Source organism: Lacerta agilis, chromosome 7 (genome assembly GCF_009819535.1).
Source record: "Lacerta agilis isolate rLacAgi1 chromosome 7, rLacAgi1.pri, whole genome shotgun sequence".
NCBI classification, from domain to species: domain Eukaryota; kingdom Metazoa; phylum Chordata; class Lepidosauria; order Squamata; family Lacertidae; genus Lacerta; species Lacerta agilis.
In genome coordinates, this window is record NC_046318.1 from 3,118,564 (window position 1) to 3,140,023 (window position 21,460).

The 21,460-nt window shown below is 41.0% G+C and overlaps 1 protein-coding gene across 6 annotated transcripts in view; it reads right to left on the reverse strand.

The window, feature by feature from the left end:
* Positions 1 to 21,460, reverse strand: part of KIAA0232 (KIAA0232 ortholog) — a 51,265-nt gene that overhangs the window by 9,719 nt on the left and 20,086 nt on the right. For 5 of the 6 annotated variants that reach the window (XM_033154154.1, XM_033154150.1, XM_033154155.1 and 2 more), the window contains 4 exons: positions 11,874 to 12,011; positions 6,583 to 6,649; positions 4,863 to 4,947; positions 168 to 3,438 (listed from right to left, as the gene is read on the reverse strand). In XM_033154154.1, coding sequence (XP_033010045.1) covers positions 168 to 3,438; positions 4,863 to 4,947; positions 6,583 to 6,649; positions 11,874 to 11,921 — 3,471 coding nt within the window. In that variant the 5' untranslated portion in view covers positions 11,922 to 12,011. The remainder of the gene's footprint in view (positions 1 to 167; positions 3,439 to 4,862; positions 4,948 to 6,582; positions 6,650 to 11,873; positions 12,012 to 21,460) is intronic. The other variant, XM_033154152.1, reaches the window with a different exon arrangement.

The following is a 21,460-nucleotide window of genomic DNA, read 5'->3' on the forward strand; positions in this document are numbered from 1 at the left end:
TCTGAGTTTACATGGGTGAACAATGTTGATCACAACCTATTTAACACATTGATGTCATTCATAGCCAACATGCCTTTTGTGATGGCATTAAGGTTCCATTTTTCTGAAATATGTTAGATCTTTGAATTATACAAAAAATGTACAGAATACATCTTTCAAGAACATACCTCTTTCAGCTGTGCTGAAGTAACAAGATTATCTTCATATGAATTATCTCCACAACTGCAAGACTTGTCTTCCTCTTCTTGTGGTTCTACAACATTGCAACTAGTGTTGGGGTTTTCCACAGCCATCATGTCTTGCAGGTCTTTTATACCACATTCTAAGCAAGAACTCTCGTTTTCCAACAGCAATATTCCAGATGATTCTTCCTGGGAATCCAGAGATGTCTGTGCACTCTTTTCCATTCCACACTTCTTTAATCTAGGAAGGAACTTTCCAGACTCAAGTTCCAATTTGCCATAATAATGCCCTTCTTTTTCTGCATCTTCTTCCAGTGGCTTAAGATCTGCTTGTGGATCATCAAACACTTCAGTCTGTGAAGGGGCAGGGATAATCCCCTCGTCTTTCTCTGATTCAAAGTCAGATTCACTTCCACCACATGGAGAAAGTTCAGATGCAGAAATGGGGCGAAAGTGAGTTCTAGGAGAAATTCGTATAGCTCTGTATTGTGTTCTCCCAGCACCACATATTCTAGGACGAAAAACTTCCCTATCAGAATCAGAGCAAAGAATAGATTTGGGTTTAAAGCAAGGGCTGAAGGATGCAATTCCTTCTGGTTCAAATGTACATTCTACATGAAGAACTTGTGAAAATGGATTATTCAAATCAAAGGAAGAGAATGAATATTCAAGACCAGACTCTTCACCTTGAAAATTACCACAAGCTTCTAACAAGTCTTCATGGAAGATAAATGAAAAACCCCTATTCAATCCACGATCACCACACTTCAACTGCTCACTCTGTTCAAATGATACTAAAGGTCGCCATAACTGTCTGTGGCCAGGGGCAAAGCTGTTTCCTGATGTCATGAAAACATCTGTACCAGCTATTGTAACTACATCAGAAGTTGCACACTGTAGCAAGTTTCCTTTTGGATGGTTAGGCGGCACCACTGCCCACTCTCCATCACTGTTAAAAGTTTTGAGCTCCCCATACACACCACCAAGAATAAATGAACTTTCTTTATCTTGGTTAATATCCCATGGTTTGGAGGGTGTAGTATAATCCCCACAATCCACTTCTGATAAATTGTTTGAAGCAAAAGCTCTTTTCTCCAAATTCTCTTTCTGTCCTTCCCACAGATGATATTCGGATCTTTGCACTGCTTTGTTAGGGTCCTGAAGAATTTCTACCTTTGCGTCATTTAAGCAACAGCAATAATGATTTACATCAGTTGAAAATAGCTCCTCTTCTACACCATCTATTTCTATAATTGCTGCAGAATTTCTGTCTGTCATGTTTGTCCAGATGTCTTTAATAACCCCTGAGCCATAGTCATCTTCATGTGGACTGCTGTCACTACACACTTGTGTAGATTCATATTCTTTATCTTCAGCTTTTTGTTCCAATTGTATACCACATATAGATTCTAGTTTTGATTTTTTTGTAAAAACTAAGGTAGGCATTTCTCCTAAAGGTCTAGACTGTTCCGGGCAGGTTTCTTCCTGCAAAAAATCTACAATTTCTTCATCTATGTAACTTGAAGATACTCTGGGAACTACATAATTTATCTCATCTGAGTTAAATTGAGGGGATTCTTCAAATGGAATATTTAAAGTCTCATTGTCTGAACGTGTTTCTTCTGAGTATGACCATGGACTACAAGTTCTTGTTGATAAATTAGAACAGTGTTCGTTTTCATCAAAGGCACTATTTTTGGTCCATATTAACAATCTAGACTGTGTTTTCCCAAACATACCAACATTGCTACTAGAATCTGTATTTTCATTTCCCAAACTGAATTTTTCTAAAGGAAATGGTAAGACAGAATTACTGCATTGCACTTCAAACACTGAAAAAGAATTTAAACCAGACCCTTCATTAGTATCTGAAAACAGCTCTTGATTGCCTGCAAGCATGTGAGAATTAAGCATTGTGCTGTCTAAAGTAGGAGAAAGTCTAATAGGAGAATCTCCTCCAAAGCTTTCCCCATCTGCATCGCCAGAGCTAGAAGACGAACAGCACTCCCAAAATTGAGCTAAATTACTAAGATCTTGTAAGAACCACCCTTCAGCACCAGAGGTGGCTGAATCTGCCCATATTGCACTTTCCCCTTGCAACTCCATTCCATCAAACACTATGCAACATTCTGCCTCAAAATTAGTCCCCTCTTTACTTTTCTGCCGAATCATATTCAAAATCCGACTCTCTCCTTCCATCTTGCCTGAGGCACCAGAATCCAACATGGATTGGTCAATATCCACTTCATAGAAGTGCGTTAGTTCTGACAGATGAACGCCATCTGAGTGTGTATCGTCCTCTGGTTGAGAACACTTTGAGGTCCTAGTGAGGCCAATGTCCTCATTTAGAACTGCAGGCATTTCCACAAAATGGCCATCAATGAAAGTACCTGCTGCGAGGTATGTTTTATTAATATTATTGTTGCTAATGCAGAGACCTTGCACCGATTCAGCTAATTCTTCTACAGCCTCCGAAGTTGCATCACATGCATCTTGCCTATTGCGGTACGTCGTCTCCAGCTTGCTTTTTCTACTCAGGGGAACAAAGTATTCAGTAATTGGCTCAGTATACCATAAGGGCTCTTCCTTATATTCCTTCTCGTTTCTGCTATCAAAATATAGCTCTTTTCTCTCGTAGTTCCCAGTTTCTTTCCTTCTAATTTCTTTTAATGGCCGTTTACCTCTTTTACAGAGTTGTTTGATGGATCCATTACTGCTGCTGCCACCATGAATTTTTCTTTCAGACGTTTCACCAAATTTTGCCAAATGCCTGCTCTGTCCATTCCGTCCTTTTTTACTCCGAACCTCCCTTGTTTTATGCCTGACTTTAACACATTTTGTGGTTGCCTTTAGTTCACCTTGATTACCACTAGAATTTGAACCTTCTTCACTGGAGCCAGAAGACCAGGATCGCGGGCGTATCTTTCCCTCAGATTTATGTCGGACTTGCTTTTTATATAAAACAGATTTATCTTCAACACTGCTACTTCCAAACTTATTCTCTTTTTCATCTTTATCCTTTTTCTGTGTGGTTCTCTCGTGGGCAGTGGCATGCACTTTGTTACCATCTCTCTCTTTGGAAATTTCACTTTCGCTAATACAATCCTTTGGAGATGATGTATCTGTGCTAGTTGCTGGGGCAGTAGAAGAAGATGAGGAGCTGGAGTAAGAACAAATTTTGGATTTATTCCACACTGTCATAATTTCTTGCAGGCAAACAGGTTTCTTGGAAAGAGGTGGAAATGCTTCATAATACCTGAATGGAGAAACGAAAAATAAATAAATCAGGAATAAGTTTTATATGCAGGGCTTACTGTAGATACGGATTTGACACGCAATCATTCTTTCATAGCTTGCTAGGTGAAAGCGGGGGAAGACGACAGACATGGGTTCCATTTCTATGAAGGGGCAATTGGAATCTCTCAGACACTCCCATACCCGTATTGCTTGGGGTGTGTGAGCATCACGAGAATGATTACTCATTATGCCCAGACATCCTGGCTCACTGTACATGCACATGGGTGTCCAAAGTCTCTCTGCAGGAATAGGTGGGCCCTTTCTGTCACCTCTGAAATGCCATGCAATGTGGGAGCCAGAAGGAAGGGTTCCATCCAGTGCTTTTTTTCTGGGGGGATGCAGGGGTACGCATACCACTAAACATTTTGTGAATCTTAAGTTTGGCCTCATTGAGGGGCAGTATTTCAATATGAGTAGGAAAATGAGAGTACCCCTAAACATTTTTTTAATTAAAAAAGCACTGCTTCCATCCATGTCAGGAGGGGCACAGAAACACGGATCTCTAGAGTCCCTGGTGCCCAATGTTGTCATCAAGCATGAAGGGGCAAAGAAGCCAGATATCCAGGTGTCCATCTCGTAAATTAATGTTATTTTCCTCAATAGGTTGTTCATCACTATACCGCTTATCATGAAAAATAAAAAGTGTCACTGAAGACAACATTTCTGACACAACAAAACTAACTTCTCCATCAAGGTGAAAGGTAAAGGACCCCTGCATGGTTAGGTCCAGTCGAATTCGACCATGGGGTGTGGCGCTCATCTCTGATTTCAGGCCAAGGGAGCCAGCGTTTGTCTAGACAGCTTTTCCAGGTCATGTGGCCAGCACAACTAAACTGCTTCTTGGCACATGGAACACTGTGACAAGAGCCAGAGTGCACGGAAACGCCGTTTACCTTCCCATTGTAGCAGTATCTATTTATCTACTAGCTCTGAACTGCTAGGTTGCCAGGAGCTGGGACAAAGCAACAGGAGCTCATCCCGTCACGTGGATTCCTTATGACCTTATGATTGGCAAGCCCAAGAGGTTCGGTGGTTTAGACCATAGCCACCTGTGATTCATTAAATCAATAGCTTTTCCCTGCCTATTTTTCTCATCCTTAGCACCTTGTTTGGTAGGACTGATAAACTGGAGAAGCCCTGCTGAGGATGAAAATCAGTATTATCCTTTGTCAAAGGAAAATATAACTTTCTCATGTATATATATTTTTTAAATCTTATTTTATGATTACAATGCAGAAGCAAACATTTTAATACAAAACAAAAGACTGAAACCCTTATATTAATACCTGTATATGTTTAACTGTCTATTTAAAATAGCATTTGGCTTTTACATCAACATACACAGGAAAACACAATAGTTCATTTTAAAAGAGGGATACCTACATTTCCACCTGATCCTTTGCTGCAGGAGAGAAATCAACTTCAGAAGGCAAAGAGCCCTCAAGTTTTTTGTGAATCTTCTCCTCTGCTAAAAAATAAAATAAAAACAGTTTTCTGAAAATGTGATCTCATACTTTCCCTACTAGGCTACTTCTTATAATGAGAAACATGCATCATATTAAGTAATTGTATTTACAGTAGTATTATTGCATAGTTTAATGGATTAAGCACTTTATTTTAAACTTTTCATCAAGTGAATTTTGTCCTCTAAAATTTATCAAATATTATTTGAACACAATCAGGGTAGCCTTATATACATTTGGGATTCAACTAATTTTAATAATTTTCTAAAACACACTCATAAGTTATTGAAGCCATTAAAATATATAGAAATTTGTCAATACAGCCTTTATATCCATCATGCAGGGGTGTAATTCAAATCATTTGCTGAAATAACCCACATTTCAAAAAACAAATAAAAAACCCACATTTCTTTTACAATATAGTATTCTGTTTGGAGACAAGCATGGTGCAGTTATGAAAGTAATGGATTAATGAATTTCAAGAAGGCCAGGAAAATTCATTTACCTAAGCTTTCCAGAAACACCAGCTACTAGATACAGATAAAAATGTGTTGATGTTCAGCTGTTTGGTAGATGAGAATAAATGTTTGGGGTTTGAGAGCAGAACTAAGATGAGAACTCAGTGAGTTAAGATATTTCTGGTGAACGACATTAATGAGACACAATGTGTTATTTTTTGAAGTCAAGGGATGGATCCAAGTGGGGTGATGGCTTGCTAGTGTCTGGCCCCTTGTATCAATCCCACAATTTTAAATCTTTACGTATTACTGCAGATCAAAGTCTAGCTTAAAATGCAATCTAAAACAAGGTCCAGTGTAGGCATTAACCTCTGAATCATCACTCAAGTGACTTAATAGATCCTTTGCTATGAAATGAGAGAATGATGATGACCACCAACTTAAAACTTCTTGATTTCAAAGGGACTAAAGTGACAATAATTTATACTGGCTCTATCCTCAATATTTGCCTTCCCAGGCTAAATACTTAAGTGTGTTACTGTTATAGTAAAGTATTGCATTTTCTTAGTTTCAATATAAACTTTTTCAAGTGCATCTTCAGACTTTTATCAACCCATTAACAATTCTAGGCGGCTGGTCATTGATTGGGGTAGCCAATATGGACAGGGATGTTCCAAATTGTAATCCAGCAACACCAAGCTCGTCTCCCATGGATTACAGTCTCTTGTTATGGCTTCACAATGTTCCTTATATATAGTGGAAAGGATCTCAATTTACTAAGAAATGTCGCCCAATATTACAGCTACAGTCCTTGAAGAACTTGGGTGCAGTTATCATAAAGAGCCAATAAAGTGGATTGTACTTTTTCAGGCTGCAGTGGAGGCTCACATGACTGAATCGCTCCATCACAATAAAAGTATTCCTGTGCTAGATAAAAGGCTAGACTCTAAACATGTGAATTCTCACTAGCAGCCTGAAATCAGACACCTTACGATTTGAGAGACCTGTGTTTTGTTCTAGCCTAACTGAAGCAACAGAACTGTGTACGGTACTGACCTAATGCATCTAAGAATGGTCTAGCCCCACTGCCTCGTGATATTTTGTATGAAAGTGTGGTTTATAAATACTTAAATAAAAATAACAAGTAACTCTGAAGACGTGTATTCCAAATGTTTTTCTCACCTTGTTCACTCTGGAGATCTTTCAACCTGCAGCAGAGCTCCTCCACTAAAGTCTCAATCCCAGAGCTCTGTGTAATAATAATAAAAATAAACTTACAATGACCACTTGGCATTTACTTAATACATTTCAAGTACTGAAAGTGCTTCCTATATATTGTCTCCATAAGAGTCTCAGCATGTATCCCCCACTCCAAGATAATGCTGGCAAAGAGAATATAGTGGTACCTCTGGTTGCGAACGGGATCCATTCTGGAGCCCCGTTCGCAACATGAAAAACCCGCAACCTGAAGTGCTGTATCTGCGCATGCGCGAAGTGCCGAACCCGGAAGTAACCCGTTCTGGTTCGGCGCGTTCGAATCCTGAAAATGTGCAACCTGAAGCAAGCGCAACCAGAGGTATGACTGTAGTGGCTTGTATCTAAGCCAACTAGTTAATTTTTGGTTGCAGTGTGATTAAGTAAACAATTGCCCATCTTTGCTCACATTTAGAGCCACTGGAGCTGCTTTTAAGGAACTAACTGGAATATTCAGCCAGGAATCTGAGTGGAATGTGTAGTTTGGCCTTAAATATAGGTGTCAAAGTAAAATGAAATGGAGCAGAGGACCATGTTACCTATCCAAAAGTTCCCTGAAGATTTCTAATTTTAAAACCAAAAAAGGTCAGTTCAACAGCTACACCAGATCTTATCCCAAGTAATCAAAAGACAATCCCAACAAATCTCTAATTTTTGAAATATTAATGTTCTTTCAGATTTAAAACTATCGATACAGAAGTACAGTGAGGGATGGTGGCCAACCAGCTGCATTTCACTTGATCCTTACCCCTACTGCTTATTTTCATTAATTGTTAGCCTACCAGCTGAAATGTATTTTCAATCATTTATTCAACCCAATGCTCCAGCACATGTCTAGCCATTGGCACAGCACTCTATGTCCCATGCTCTACTACAATGGTGAGGAACCACTGGCCCATGCACCTAAACAGGCACACATATCCCAGATGGCCTGCAAGATGGCCACTTTGGCCAAGCAACATCCAACTGTCACTCACCTGACATCAGGTGCAGGACAAGTAGAGCCACAGCTGCATAAGAACAATCAGGAGCCTTAGAGAATGCTCCTGATGGTTCCTTTGCACCAGGACTTAAAATGATAAAAGTTGGCTCTGAATGTAAACTGCACAACTTTTGAGCAGATCTTGAAGCGCTCTGATCATCACCTCTGTCAACTTTCAACTATGCCCATCATATACAACCTATTTACCCTCCCCTCCCTTGGCTTGCTGCAGCCCAATGGCAGCTTGATTTCAAATTTCCAGCACCCTTGGGAATGAATTTGCTTTGAATGACTGCAAAATCACTCTTCTTCACCTTTCTCAGCACACCTCCTTGAAAGGTAATGCTGCAGGGCTTGCATGGCCTGAAAGGTAAGTTAGCAAGGCTTGACTGGCAGGAAGATGTAACTCCTGATTACTCAGAGCTCTCAGAAGAAGCTTGTGAGGAAAAAATGGCTCCAGGGGCCTACAAGCAGAAGGCGGGAAACCTTGTAGCAGCTTAGATAATAAAAGACCGAGAGGAGTGTATTCATAAAATAAGAAAGTCTTTAGCAACAGACTGAGCGGCTGCTTTGCATTCACTTGAAAGCAATATTGATATGTTATCTAATTTAATAGCTGATGCAGAACAAACAGCAAACGAGACCCTCAATACCAGCTTAAGCAGCCAAACAAAACTGCAAGCACTTAAGGTAAAATGGCAAATGAGTATTTAGATTTAAAATTTGCTTCTCAAGTGGATAGAGAAAAAATTGAAAAAAATTAAACTACATGGGATTCTGGAAAAAGAGGAGGGGGAGATATGACTGATTTGATTTTAAATTGGTTAGACAGTTTGAATATATAACCCCCCATCACTCTCCATGACAATGAAGGGGCACACAGAGTGAGTGCACTAAGAGCAAGTAACTCAGAGGCACCAAGAGATATTGTTGTCTGCTTTGAACGCTACCAAACTAAAACTCTGATTTTAAATGCCCTACGCAACTACCCAAAACTTAAATACAACTCATTCAGTGTAGAGGCATTTCCAGATTTATGTGAGGAAACTGGCTCAGCAGAGATAATTCAGATGTCACACCACTGCGCAGAAGGCTGCAGGGATTTCCTACTGACAGGGGTTCCCATTTAAGTTCTCAACTATGGTTATAGCGCCACCCACTGTAAAGGTAATTTCATTAAATGCTAAAGGTTTAGGCTCTGCTGTGCGGTGCTCCAGAGTAGAAATGCTCCTGAAAAAGGAACATCCAGATATAATTTTGATACAAGAGACACACCAAAAGAAAAACAGCAAAACTACATTGCTACAACTACACTGCTATTAAAGGGCAAATGGTTAGGTGACCGAACCGGTGCCCCAGGATCTTCCTCAGCAAGGGGTGTGGCCATAATGATTGCCAAAAAAGAAAAAGGGAAAGGGGAAAAAAGCCCATTCACTATTCAGGACTCCATAGTGGACCCAAAAGGCAGATACCTCAAACTAAAAGGCTCACTGGGGTCTGAGAAAGTTTAGATCCCTAAAGCCTGGTGAAGCCTTCACTAAACTTTTGCATACCAATAATTTATGCAACCCCTGGCAGATCTGCCACCCCACTGACAGGGAATTTACATTTCACTCGTACATGTATGGCCCATTTGGACTATATCTTCATATCCAAAGATCTCCGGTATAAAGTGACAAAAACAGATATAGGAATCATCCCAGTCTCAGATGATGCCCCAAATTATATCTCTATAGCAGTGGACTCTCTAAGCCCAAGTTCATTTTGCTGACTTTTGATTCTCTCCCAATAACCAACAAATCGACTAAAGAAAGTCTTCATTGAGCGCTAAAGTTTTACTTCCTATAAAATGCCGTCCCGGACACTAAAATCTCGAGCCTATGGGATGCCATGAAACCTGTCGTCAGAGGGCAAAGCCAAAGCCAGTCTAGCAGAATAAATAAATAAAGGGAACTTGCTTCTTCCAGACTACACAAGGAAATACGGGACTTGAAATCTTGGAGGAAGGAGTGGCAGACTTTATATCATCCCAGGACCCAAGGAGGTCTCGGGGCCCCATGTCTTAGGCTATGCTATGAGGCTTTCCAATTAAAGCAAATGGTGGACATTGTTAATGGTTCAGTCACAGATCCCTGGGTTAGAATTGAGCTGGAGCCCTCAATGCACTCCTTCCAAGTGCCTTTTCTTAAAACCTCCTGGGCACGCACCACAATAATAGATAATCCATTTTTACAACTAACATTTAAAGTGTGGTGCAGGTGGCAAATACACTTCGCCCCTCTGATGTCACACTTAACACCCATTCTGGACCATCCAGCATTCTGTTTTAATGACAAATACCTCCAATATTGATGTTGGGAACAAAAGGGAATATTTAGGATTAAAGATACTCTGCCTAATATTTGTCCTATTTCAGTAACTTCTTTAAAGAAAAAACTAAAAGATAACCCTCACAACTGTCTCCAACTAACTCTTTTGCCCGGTTCTTGCTGCGCAAAGGAAGTCATCGCTCCCTGACTCTCTATGAAACACTTTATCTTAATGCAACCTCAAATAACAAGGGTGTGGCTTCCAATATGTATGGAATTCAACTTAACATAGAATCAGGCTCTTCTCAGGGGCTACAATTAGTATGGGAGAGTGATCTCTGGATAGAGGAACAAGTATGGGAAACGATGTAGTCTAAACCGCCACTTAAAACAATTTCTGTAAGAATACAGGAAGCCACACAGAAAACAATGTTAGGATGGCATTGGACTCCACTCCACCTACCGTATTTTTCGCTCCATAGGACGCACTGGACCATAGGGCGCACCTCATTTTTAGAGGAGAAAACAAGGGAAAAAATATTTTTCTGGTTTTCCTCCTCTAAAAGCCCTGTGTTTTTTTTTAGGATCAGCTAAACGTTTTGCAGCTTTTTTTGCAAAGGGAAAAGCCCTGGAGTTTTTTTTTTTAGGATCAGCTAAAAGTTTTGCAGCTTTTTTTGCAAAGGGGGAAAAGCAAAACTCCTTTTGCAAAGGGGGAAAAGCAAAGGGGGAAAAGCCCCATTTTTATGGGGTTCAACTCACATTTCTGAAAAATCTTAAGGAAAGGGAGCAGTTTCTACTTTTTCCAGACAGATAATCTAATCAGCCACTCACATGTCCTGGGGAAACAAACAACCTCCCTCTGCAGCACATTCAACAAAGGAGGGCGGGGCTGAAAGGGAGCCTGGACTCTTATCTCTCTCCCGAACTCTTGCTGATCAGCTGCTGATCAGGGTCCTCTCAACACCCCCTTTTCTATTTGTAAAGTAAAAAGCACAATCTGCTTTTGGAACCTGGGCAATTTAGCTCCAGGGACCCCCATTCGCTCCATAAGACACATAGGTATTTCCCCTTACCTTATAGGAAGAAAAAAGTGCATCTTATGGAGTGAAAAATACGGTAACCAGAATTGGCAAAGGGTACTCTAATTTATGATGGCGGGGTTGTGGTCACATTGGAACACTGCTCCATATGTGGTGGGATCGCTGCTTGGTTCAGAGATTCTGGACCCAAATTTCTGAAACTATCTCCACCATCACTCCTATCCTTGGAGCCTGGTACTAACTCACCCATCATGCACAAATCTCTTGTGTCTGTGGCCTCCCACTGGAAATCTGACTCACCTCCTTTCCGAGAGGAGTGGCTAGCAAAAGTATGGGACATTGGAAAACACCTGACACATAAACGGAGGGTTATTACCGGTAATTGTTCACCAAAAATAGACCTCTTTCATTTGACGGTATAAGTTTTTCTCCTATGTTAACTTGTCCACACAGCCCACTAAAACCCCTGTTCCACAGATAAATAGGTGGAGAGGCTTTATTGAGAACTAATTTGACTCACCTTTTTCTTTTCACATGTGATAAATGTATACAGCCTTGCACTCTCAGTTGTTTCCCAGTTTTCCCCTCACCTCTGTATTTTCATTTCATTTTTCTATTTGTATTTTTACATTCATTATTCTTACTGTGTTTTGTATGTGCTTATGTCAATAACCATTCCGTATGAAAACGGCAATAACAATAATAATGAAGTTTCTTATTTTTTTAAAAAAAGATTAAACTTAAGATTTCATATTCAACTAGGATATTTTGAAGGGACGCTTTCTATAACTGAAATTTACCAACATTACAAAACTAAAATTTATCCACCCCAATACCACATTAAGAATGAGAAGTTACACAGGAATAAACAAGGGAGCTCATTCTTACTTCATCGGAAGCAGAGCGAAGACACTGAACAGCAGCCTGTTTTTTCATTTCTTCTAGTGTTAGATCAGAGCATTTTTTCTTACTCTTTCCCCATTTCTTGTAAGCTCCTTTTTCCCAACCCAGGAAGATGTCATTCTCCTAAAAATAAATCAAAGCGAAGAATAAAAGTTAACAGCAGTATTTGGATCCATGTTGTTTGCAAGGTGCTTAAGACTTTTGCACAAGGATGGCACAAATACCGTGGTGAGGAGCAGAAGCACAATAACTATGTATACGAGCTCCATGATCCCATTACACACCCTCCTGACTCTTAGCTTTAATTACAGTAGATCCAACCTTCAACTAAATTTTCCAAATACAGCTTTACAATAAAGATTTAAAATCACAAGAGACTATAATGTATGCATCAAATAACATCAGCAACACTTACAATAGCACGTGATAGAGCAGCACAAAAACTTAGGCAACACTTATTCTGCTAAATTGCCTCGGCGTGTAAGCACCTAGGTGACCTAAAAGCAGGAACGATGAAAGCCTCACTGAGGGACGTATTCCAGAACTGGATTGCCACCGCAGAGAAATCCATTGCCTGGTCACTACTTGACATAGTTGTGAAAACAGAGGTACCCCCAAAAAAGGTTCCCTAAAGATAACTACACAGGTTGACTCAAAAGGAGACAGGTGGTCTATCAGATACCCTGGCTGTAAGGTGTGAAGGGCATTAAAAAGAAACAGATTAGGAGCAAGTGCAGAGTTCAGTACAATCAGTGCCCCCAATGCCTGGTCCCAGTTGGCACTCTCAGTTGGATTTTGCACTAAATATAATTTTTCAATTGCCTTCAAAAGGCAACTGAACATATAATGCATTAAGGGACCCCTGACAATTAAGTCCAGTCGTGAACGACTCTGGGGTTGTGGCACTCATCTCGCTTTAAAGGCCGAGGGATCCAGTGTTTGTCTGCTTCCGCAGACAGTTTTTTCAGGTCATGTGGCCAGCATGACTAAGCCGCTTCTGGTGAAACCAGAGCAGCACACAGAAATGCTGTTGACCTTCCTGCTGCAGTGGTACCTATTTATCTACTTGCACTGTGTGCTTTCGAACTGCTAAGTTGGCAGGAGCTGGGACCGAACAATGGGAGCTCACCCCGTTGCGGGGATTCGCACTGCCGACCTTTCGATCGGCACAATGGTTTAACCTACAGCGCCACCCACGTCTCCATATGATGCATTACAGTAGTCTAATCTCTAGGTCAGCAAAGCAGAGATAACTAAAAGTAGGCTCTGTCCCAGCAGCTGGCACACCAGCCAAACTGATAAATGGCACCTCATGCCACAGAGGCTACTTGTGCCTCCAGCAACAAAGCTAGATCTAGAGCACCAACTGATAAACCTGCTTCTTTATGGGAAGTACACCTCAAAGCGTTTGAACTCTGCCTACCAGTACTGACAGCTCTTGTCTTATCTGAATCAAATTTCAGTATACTGACCGTCATCCAGTCAATTACTGGGCCCAGTTACTGATTCAACATTTCTACCACCTTATATGAATCTAATGTAAACAGATTCACTCTCAAGGGTCCTCTCTAGTACTGGACATCACATGGATGGATACTTAACTGCGAGTGGTTGAAATCTTGCTCCAAAGTTGACTGAACACCTGTAGTCGTGTTTACCACATGGCGGTGAAGGCAGCAAAGTCATAATTCGCCATGACCATCGCACCCTTGAGAAGTGAGCTGGCAGAGTTGTTCCATGTAGTGCAGAGACTAGTTAGCCCAAATTCAAGGGGTGGACTCCTAGAACACATAGTAACTAGCAGCTACTAGCTTGCAAGGCACTTTATCCCTGATATATGTAGCTCAGTCGATAGAGCATGAAACTCTTAATCTCAGGGTCATGAGTTTGCGCCCCACATTAACCAAAAGATTCCTGCAATGCAGGAGGTTTGACTAAATGACCCTTCTGGTCCCTTCCAACTGTACAATTCTATGATTCTATACTTCAAGGACTAAATCTCTAAACTTCATAGTGACATGGATGTTATTATTATAGCATATCCAATCAGAGTTCCAATGCAGTGTCTGGCCCATTGTTATGGGACCATTTCAAGTTGATGTGGCCTGAAGATGTGGACAGATACTTGAAGAAATAGAGCCAAACATTGCCCTCTGGACTCTGAACTGTAGTCTCAAAACATCTGGAGGGCCGAGTTTGAGAAAGTCTGTGCTAACCAATCACTCCATCCAAATCACTGTGAACTCACTCAGCTGTTTCACATGGATACTAAATAGCATGAGAAACAAAGTTAGTGGGGTGGGAAAGCTGAAAATAATGCCAACATATTTCACATCTGGCAACCAATGCGCCACTTTGGTTTCAGTACGTGGGTAGATGAGTTTAAGAAGCACAGGACACAAATTTTCACAGCCCTCTAGCAGCTATGGTGGTTCATTCACCAGTATTTAGCATTAACTCCGGCAGTGTATACTTGATTCTGGCCAAACTAAACCTCCTAAAGCAAAACATACATCAGGATTACGCCCCCCCCCCAAAAAAAACAAAGAACCACAGAATCATACAACGTGTAGACTTGGAAGGGGTACCCAAAGGTCATCCAGTCAACCCCACCACAAATATGACCATAAAACCTTCATTCCCTGTTATTCGATTTAATAGCATCAAATGTGAAAAATGCTCACAGTGTACTTCATGTTCCAGAGAGAGAAACACCCCTCTCGGTGTATATAGGTCTTATGATTCACACTGTCATTCATGAAAAAATATATCAATTGTCTCATCTGGGTCTGAGTGTTACATATAATCGAGATCAAGAAGTATAAGCCACAGTAAAAAATGTACTGTGTAAACAATACATGGAAAATTGTGTGTGCCTGCCCAAACAGTGTCCTAATATAATATAATAAAATTATTATTATTATTATTATTATTATTATTATTATTATTATTATTATTATTATTAAATTGTTGATACCATCTGACTGGGTTGCCCCAGCCACTCCAGGCGTCTTCCAGCACATACAGTATAAATACGTAATAAAACATCAAACATTAAAAACTCCCTGGCCAGGGCTGCACCAACACTTTGAATTGTGCTCAGAAACATACTGTGAGCCAATGCAGATCCTTTAGGACCGATGTTCTGTGGTCCTGGTGGCTGCTCTCAGCCACCAGTATAGCTGCCGCATTCTGGATTTAGTTGTAGTTTCAGAGTCACCTTCAAAGGTAGCCTCACATAGAGCGCATTGCAAAAATCCAACCAGGAGACAACCAGGGCATGTACCACTCTGGCAAGACAGGGCGCAGGAGTGAGGATCTCAGCCAGTGTACCAGATGGAGCTGGTAGACGGATGCCCTGGACACAGAATTAACCTGTGCTTCCTTAAAAAAGTAAAGGGATCCCTGACCGTTAAGTCCAATCATGAACGACCCTGGGGTTGCGGCGCTCATCTCTCTTTACTGGCCGAGGGAGCCGGTGTTTGTCCGCAGACAGCTTCCGAGTCATGTGGCCAGCATGACTAAGCCGCTTCTGGTGAACCAGAGCAGCACACGGAAACGCCATTTACCTTACCACCAGAACGGTACCTATTTATCTACTTGCACTTTTGATGTGCTTTCGAACTGCTGGGTTGGCAGGAGACTTTCTTGGACAGCTGTAAATCCAAAATGTCTCCCAAGCTGTGCACCTGGTCCTTCAGGCACTCAGTTATTCCATTCAAGACCAGGGAGTCCCCCACACCCACCTGCCCCTGTCCACCCAAAACAGTACTTCTGTCTTGTTGGGATTCAACCTCAATCTGTTAACCACCATCCATCCTCCAACCACCTCCAGACACTCACACAGGACATTCACTGCCTTCGCTGGTTCCGATTTAAAGGAAAAGGAGAGCTGGGTATCATCAGCATATTGGTGAACACCCAGCCCAAACTCACTCATGCTTCATATAGATGCTGAAAAGCATAGGGGAGAGGACGGAGCCCTGAGGCACCCCACAGGCGAGAGCGCAGGCGTCTGAACAATCACCCCCCAACACCACTTTCTGGAAACGGTGCGGGAGGAAGGAGCGGAACCACTGATTAAGTGCCCCCAGCTCCCATGGATGGTTCAGAAGGAAAGCATGGTCAATGGTATCAAAAGCCACTAGAAGATCCAGCAGAACCAGGAAACAACTGTCCCCTGTTCCTAGCCTGCCAGAGATCATTGACCAGTGCAACCAAGGCAATGTCAGTCCCATGATGGGGCCTGAATTCTGATTTGAAGGGATCCAAATGGTCCGCAACCTCAAGGCGTGCCTGGAGTTGTTTAGGAAGCACTCGCTCAATCACCTTGCCCAGGAATGGAATATTTGAGAATGGGTGATAATTGACCATGATGGCCAGGTCCAAATATGGTTTTTTAAGAAGCAGTTTAATAACCACTTCTTTAAGGGGGCTGGGAAGACTCTCTCATAGAGGGAATCATTCACCACCCCACAGAGCCCATTGCCTTCCAGGCTGGGCAAGGATCAAGGAGACAGGTGGTTGGTTTCACTCATCCAAGCAGCCTGCTCACACCCAATGCTTTTGTAACATGAGCAATAAGTAACATTGAACACAAACAATCATTTTCTATTGCCCATTACCTCTTTCCATGGTTTAAGTGTTACAATTATTCAGCATCCTCAAAGTGAAGTAGATATGGAGATCAATGACAAAAGTGCTCATATCCAGCAGTGGAGCCAGAAAATAACCAATTGCCTCCCTGAATTTTACACTGCTTTTCCTGCAACTGGTAAAGTGACAAGTGACCCACCTCTGCCAACTGTTAATCCATGGTACACTGATCATGATCCTGCCTTCACCTTTAGGAAAGTTTTATATCCTTGGATAAATACTGCCTGGAGAGAACACATATTCAAGACACACAAAGAATGGAGGAAGCAGCTAAAGTGTCCTTTGCTGCTTTTCATGAACCTGGTATAGGAAAACTAAGATGTAATGAAGCATTCCTTCTACTTTTAAATGATGAAATCGCCACCCCACCAATGGTAAGTCATATGATGGATATCACAATAATGGCAACAGCTAAAATAAATGGAAATCAAACGGCAATGATTACATGCGACCAACCTGTAGATGCAATTGGAAAGTAACTGTAGTGGAAGTTTCCTGACAAGTATAGTGAGGATCACATCATATTTATGATGGGTAGCCTTCATATTGAAATGATGGTTATTAACTAACTTGGCAGGTGGTTAACTTGCAGTAGATGGACTGAATTAGTAACAACCACATGTAAAAAGATTTCATATGCTCATGAAATTACCGTATTTTTCTGTCTATAAGACCCCCCATGTATAAGACACCCCCTATTTGGCGAGACTCCGGTTTAATAAAATTTGCGTGCGGGGGGGGGGGGTGTTATCCATGTATAAGATGCCCCCAAATTTTGTATATTTTTTGGGGGGGACGTAGTCTTATACATGGAATAATATAGTACTTTAACTTAATTACACTGTCCGCAGGTACAAACGTTCCACAAAGCATGTGAAACAGATTTCACCATCAGTGACAGAGGTAATGAACTGTGGATAACATGGAAAACATCTGAATGTCCTCAGTTCTAATACTGGAACACAGTTATCCAACTCGAGTCCCTTCTAGTACAACTTTTATTAAGTAAAATAAAATAAAAAATTCCTTCCAGTAGCACCTTAGAGACCAACTGGAAGGATTTTTTTTATTTTATTTTGTTTTGACTATGGCAGACCAACACAGCTACCTACCTGTAACTGGAATTAATATATATTAAGTATTCACACATCTAACTTTAAAATGTTTGTGGATACTTTGACTCAGTTATGCCCAGAGACTTTTGCTTTATATGCAATCCATTCTTCTCACTGGTTGCCAGTATTTGTTTACTCTCTTCAAGACCTTCCAGGAAAACACTCAGATATAAATGATGAATTTCAACGTGGCCACTTTATGAGCACCAAAACTACCTCACAATTTTCTACAGTATCTGACAAGCAGCTCCATGAAAACAACAACCAAGTGATAAAGGATGGTTGCAGGAGCTATCAGGATCCTTAACAGTGAAAATGCTTTGCTGAAATGGATGACAGCAGGTCCTAGGTCCAGTTCTTTAATAGAGGCATTTGAAGAAAAATAAAATTTAAAAGACGTCAATGAATTCATGGGTGAAATGCATCATGAAGATACTAATGCATTTGAGAAAAGGTTCTTAAGTCCATGTCAAAGAAATGATCGACATCTTAACTGAACAAGGAAATCCATTTGAAGAAACTGATTTGGTGTCAATTGGGGACTCAAAAGTAATTCTGAGTGTCGAAGCTGTCAAGTGTGTTACAGAGGCATTTACAATAGGACTGAGAAAGTGTGAAGAATATGTCATGTCACGTCTTGATCAAGTTCAAAATACAATTCATGAAGTTATTCCAAGGAGCAACATTCACATTTTTAATAAACAAAAAGCACCAGTAAAACAAACTCCAAGATTACTAACTTGAGAAAAGACTCCAACTGGTTCTGCAGAGCATATGCCATATCTGAAGTACGGGGTGGTGACACTGACACTTTCTTTTCCCATGAAAAGCAATTTTACCCACCCTCCATTACAGATGATGGAACACTCCAAAAACCAACCAACAAGTCTGATATTATAGACTGTATTCAATCAAATTGTGATGACAACTTTAATCACAGCAAACCAGTTAAAATATCTGATGGAGCAGCTGTAATCCACAAACGTAATCTGGGCAGTGTCAAAACATTTTCAGAATACTATGAAAGTGTTTTTAAATCATATTTCAATAATCAACTGAAGGATATTTCGCGGCTAGATATGGTGTTTGATAGATACTCTAGTAACAGTGTGAAGGCAGATACTCGAGAATCAAGAGGAAGTGGCATCAGTATTCAAGTCAAAAACACTACAATTCCAAAGCAATTTCTACGTGTTAATGAAAACAAGCAACAGTTGTTCCAGTTGCTAGCCAAGAGAATGGTGCAAAATGAGCGTCCATGAAAACTTATTGAGCTTTTTGCTCATGTTTGATGCTATTAAATTGAATACGAAGGTGATGAACATTTCATAGTCATATTTGCAGGGTGTGGGCTAGATGATCCTTGAGGTCCCTTCCAACTCTACAATTCTATTATTTGGGGGGGGGGGTAATCCTGATGTCTATTTTGCTTTAGGAGGCTTAGTTTGGTCAAAATTGAATATACATTTTGAGAGCTAATGCAAAATACATTACTTCTGGCAAATGAGACACCTTACCTGCTAGAGGGCCATGAACAATTGTGTCCCGGGCTTCTTAGACTCGTCTACCCATGTACTTACTATCTGAAACCAAAGCAGCACATTGGTTGCCAGATGTACGGTAATTTGTTTTTCAGCTTTCCCACCCCACTAGGTGGAACCCAGTGGAGCTCCACAGCACAGAGGCCATGGAGGTGAACTGTACTTCCCTAGCACCACTGCTTAGAATTGACCACCCAGGGAAGAATGGAACCAGTCGTACCGAAAGTGGCTCAGAGGTACAGGAGAATAAGCATGGTCAAACTCCCTCCTTGTTTGTTTCCCAGCATTAGTCATCCATCAAGACAAAGCAAGTGGTGTTTGTGCCAAAACTGTATCTGAATCCATTTCAATCAGCTTCCAGGTCACCAGTCTCATCCAAGAGTATCTGGAACTCCCTAACAACCTCGCTCAGGAAGGGAATACTAGCAATTGGCTGGTGGTTGTTAACTTCTAGATCCACAAAAGCTTCTTTAGGTGCAGCTTTATATATACTTCCTTCAAAGACAGAAGCACTCCTCCACAAAGTGAGGCATTGATCTCTTCTTTGACCTAGCTGGCCAATCCCTCCCTCCTTGATATAAAACAAGGGGGAAACATCAAGCATACAATAAACTAGTAGCCCTTATCCAAAGAATCTTGTCCACACCCCAACAGCTGAAACTCATCTGAAAATACTTTGATGCAAATATGTGCTGGACACATCTATAATCAATAGTGGCATCAAAGTCATGGAAGATATGAACCATTTCTGCCTCAATGCACTTAGTATGCACATCACAGCATACCAAAGGTTGTCATCCCCTCTGACAATAACTTCCTCAACTTCACACCAACATTTCAGTCTACTTAGGTTCCTCCCTCATCACATTCATACACACCACTAGCTGCCATATCCTATTCTGACTCATTCTGCTCCTCTACCTACTGTCTAATTTCCCCCCTTCCCTCTGAACAGTTATCTCAACTTCTGGCTGCTCTCCACTGATATGCTAGACTGTATGTATACTCCTCAACTTCTCTGCTGTCTTCTATACCATCAACCACTTTATCCACTGCAACTTCCTTCATTCCTTTTTTTTTAAACGTATTGTTCTCAGGCTGGCTCTCCTCAAGGGATTGCTTGATCGAAGTCTTCCCTGTGGGAGGAAGATTTCTCTGTGGAAGACCCACTATTTCTCTTGACACTGTCTATGAATAACTTCAAATTTTATGGCTTTTCAGAGAATCTTAATCTCAGGGTCATAGGTTTGATTCCCATGTTGGGTAAAAGATTCCTGCATTGCAAAGGTTCGAACTAGATGTCTCTCATGGTCCCTTCCAACTCAATTCTATGAAGGTATCTATATGATGATGGCACACAGCTCTTCCTTTCTACCTATGATCCTTCTTCCATCCCATTCCACATATGACTGCCCATCTGATTTTTTCACTTACACATCTAACTGCCATCTCAAACTTGGTATACAAGAACACGATCGTCTTACATCCAAAATTGCTGTCTGTATCCACTGGCATCAACATTCACCCTGTTAAACAGGCATAAGCCTCATCTTTGATCACTAAACATGATGAACAAAAAGCAGAATATTCTATTTGTGTTAAAGTGCTTCTCTCTACATAACGCAAAGCAAAAATTCATTCTATCCTATTCACTCTAGTCCAAATAGTTACAGGCTTCTCTCTGAACCTTCTTGTCACATATTAGCCCTCTATCAAAAACTTAAATGTGGAAGAGATTTGCCCCTCTTATTGCTCAAAATACATGATACCCCTTTCTCAGTTTACTACACTGCAATACCATCCCTTTTCGCCACACACACATGTATCTATCACATCTTTAGTTTTACAAACTTCCCTGAGTCTTCCATTCTATCCTTGTTCCCAGTTACATACCAACTGGGACCATAGCTGTCAACTTTCCCTTTTTGTGGGAAATTCTCTTATTCTAGCGTTGTTTCCCATTGCAAAAAAAGGGAAAGTAGACAGCTATGGCTGTTTCCCAATGCAAAAAAAAGGAAGGTTGACAGCTCTGACTGGGACCTCTACACTCCAACTCTGCCACCAGGGACTCCATTGGTGGCTGCCATATTTTCTCCCCAGATATCCCCATGGAATGATGCTAGATTAGAATACCCAATTATATTCTGGGATGAAAAAATTGTGGCTATCTGCCACTGGAAGCAGCTATGCCATGGACAAAAAGTAACATTTCAGTTTCCCTCAGAATATTTCTAACTTTAATTTCTAACGTTAAGTGTGT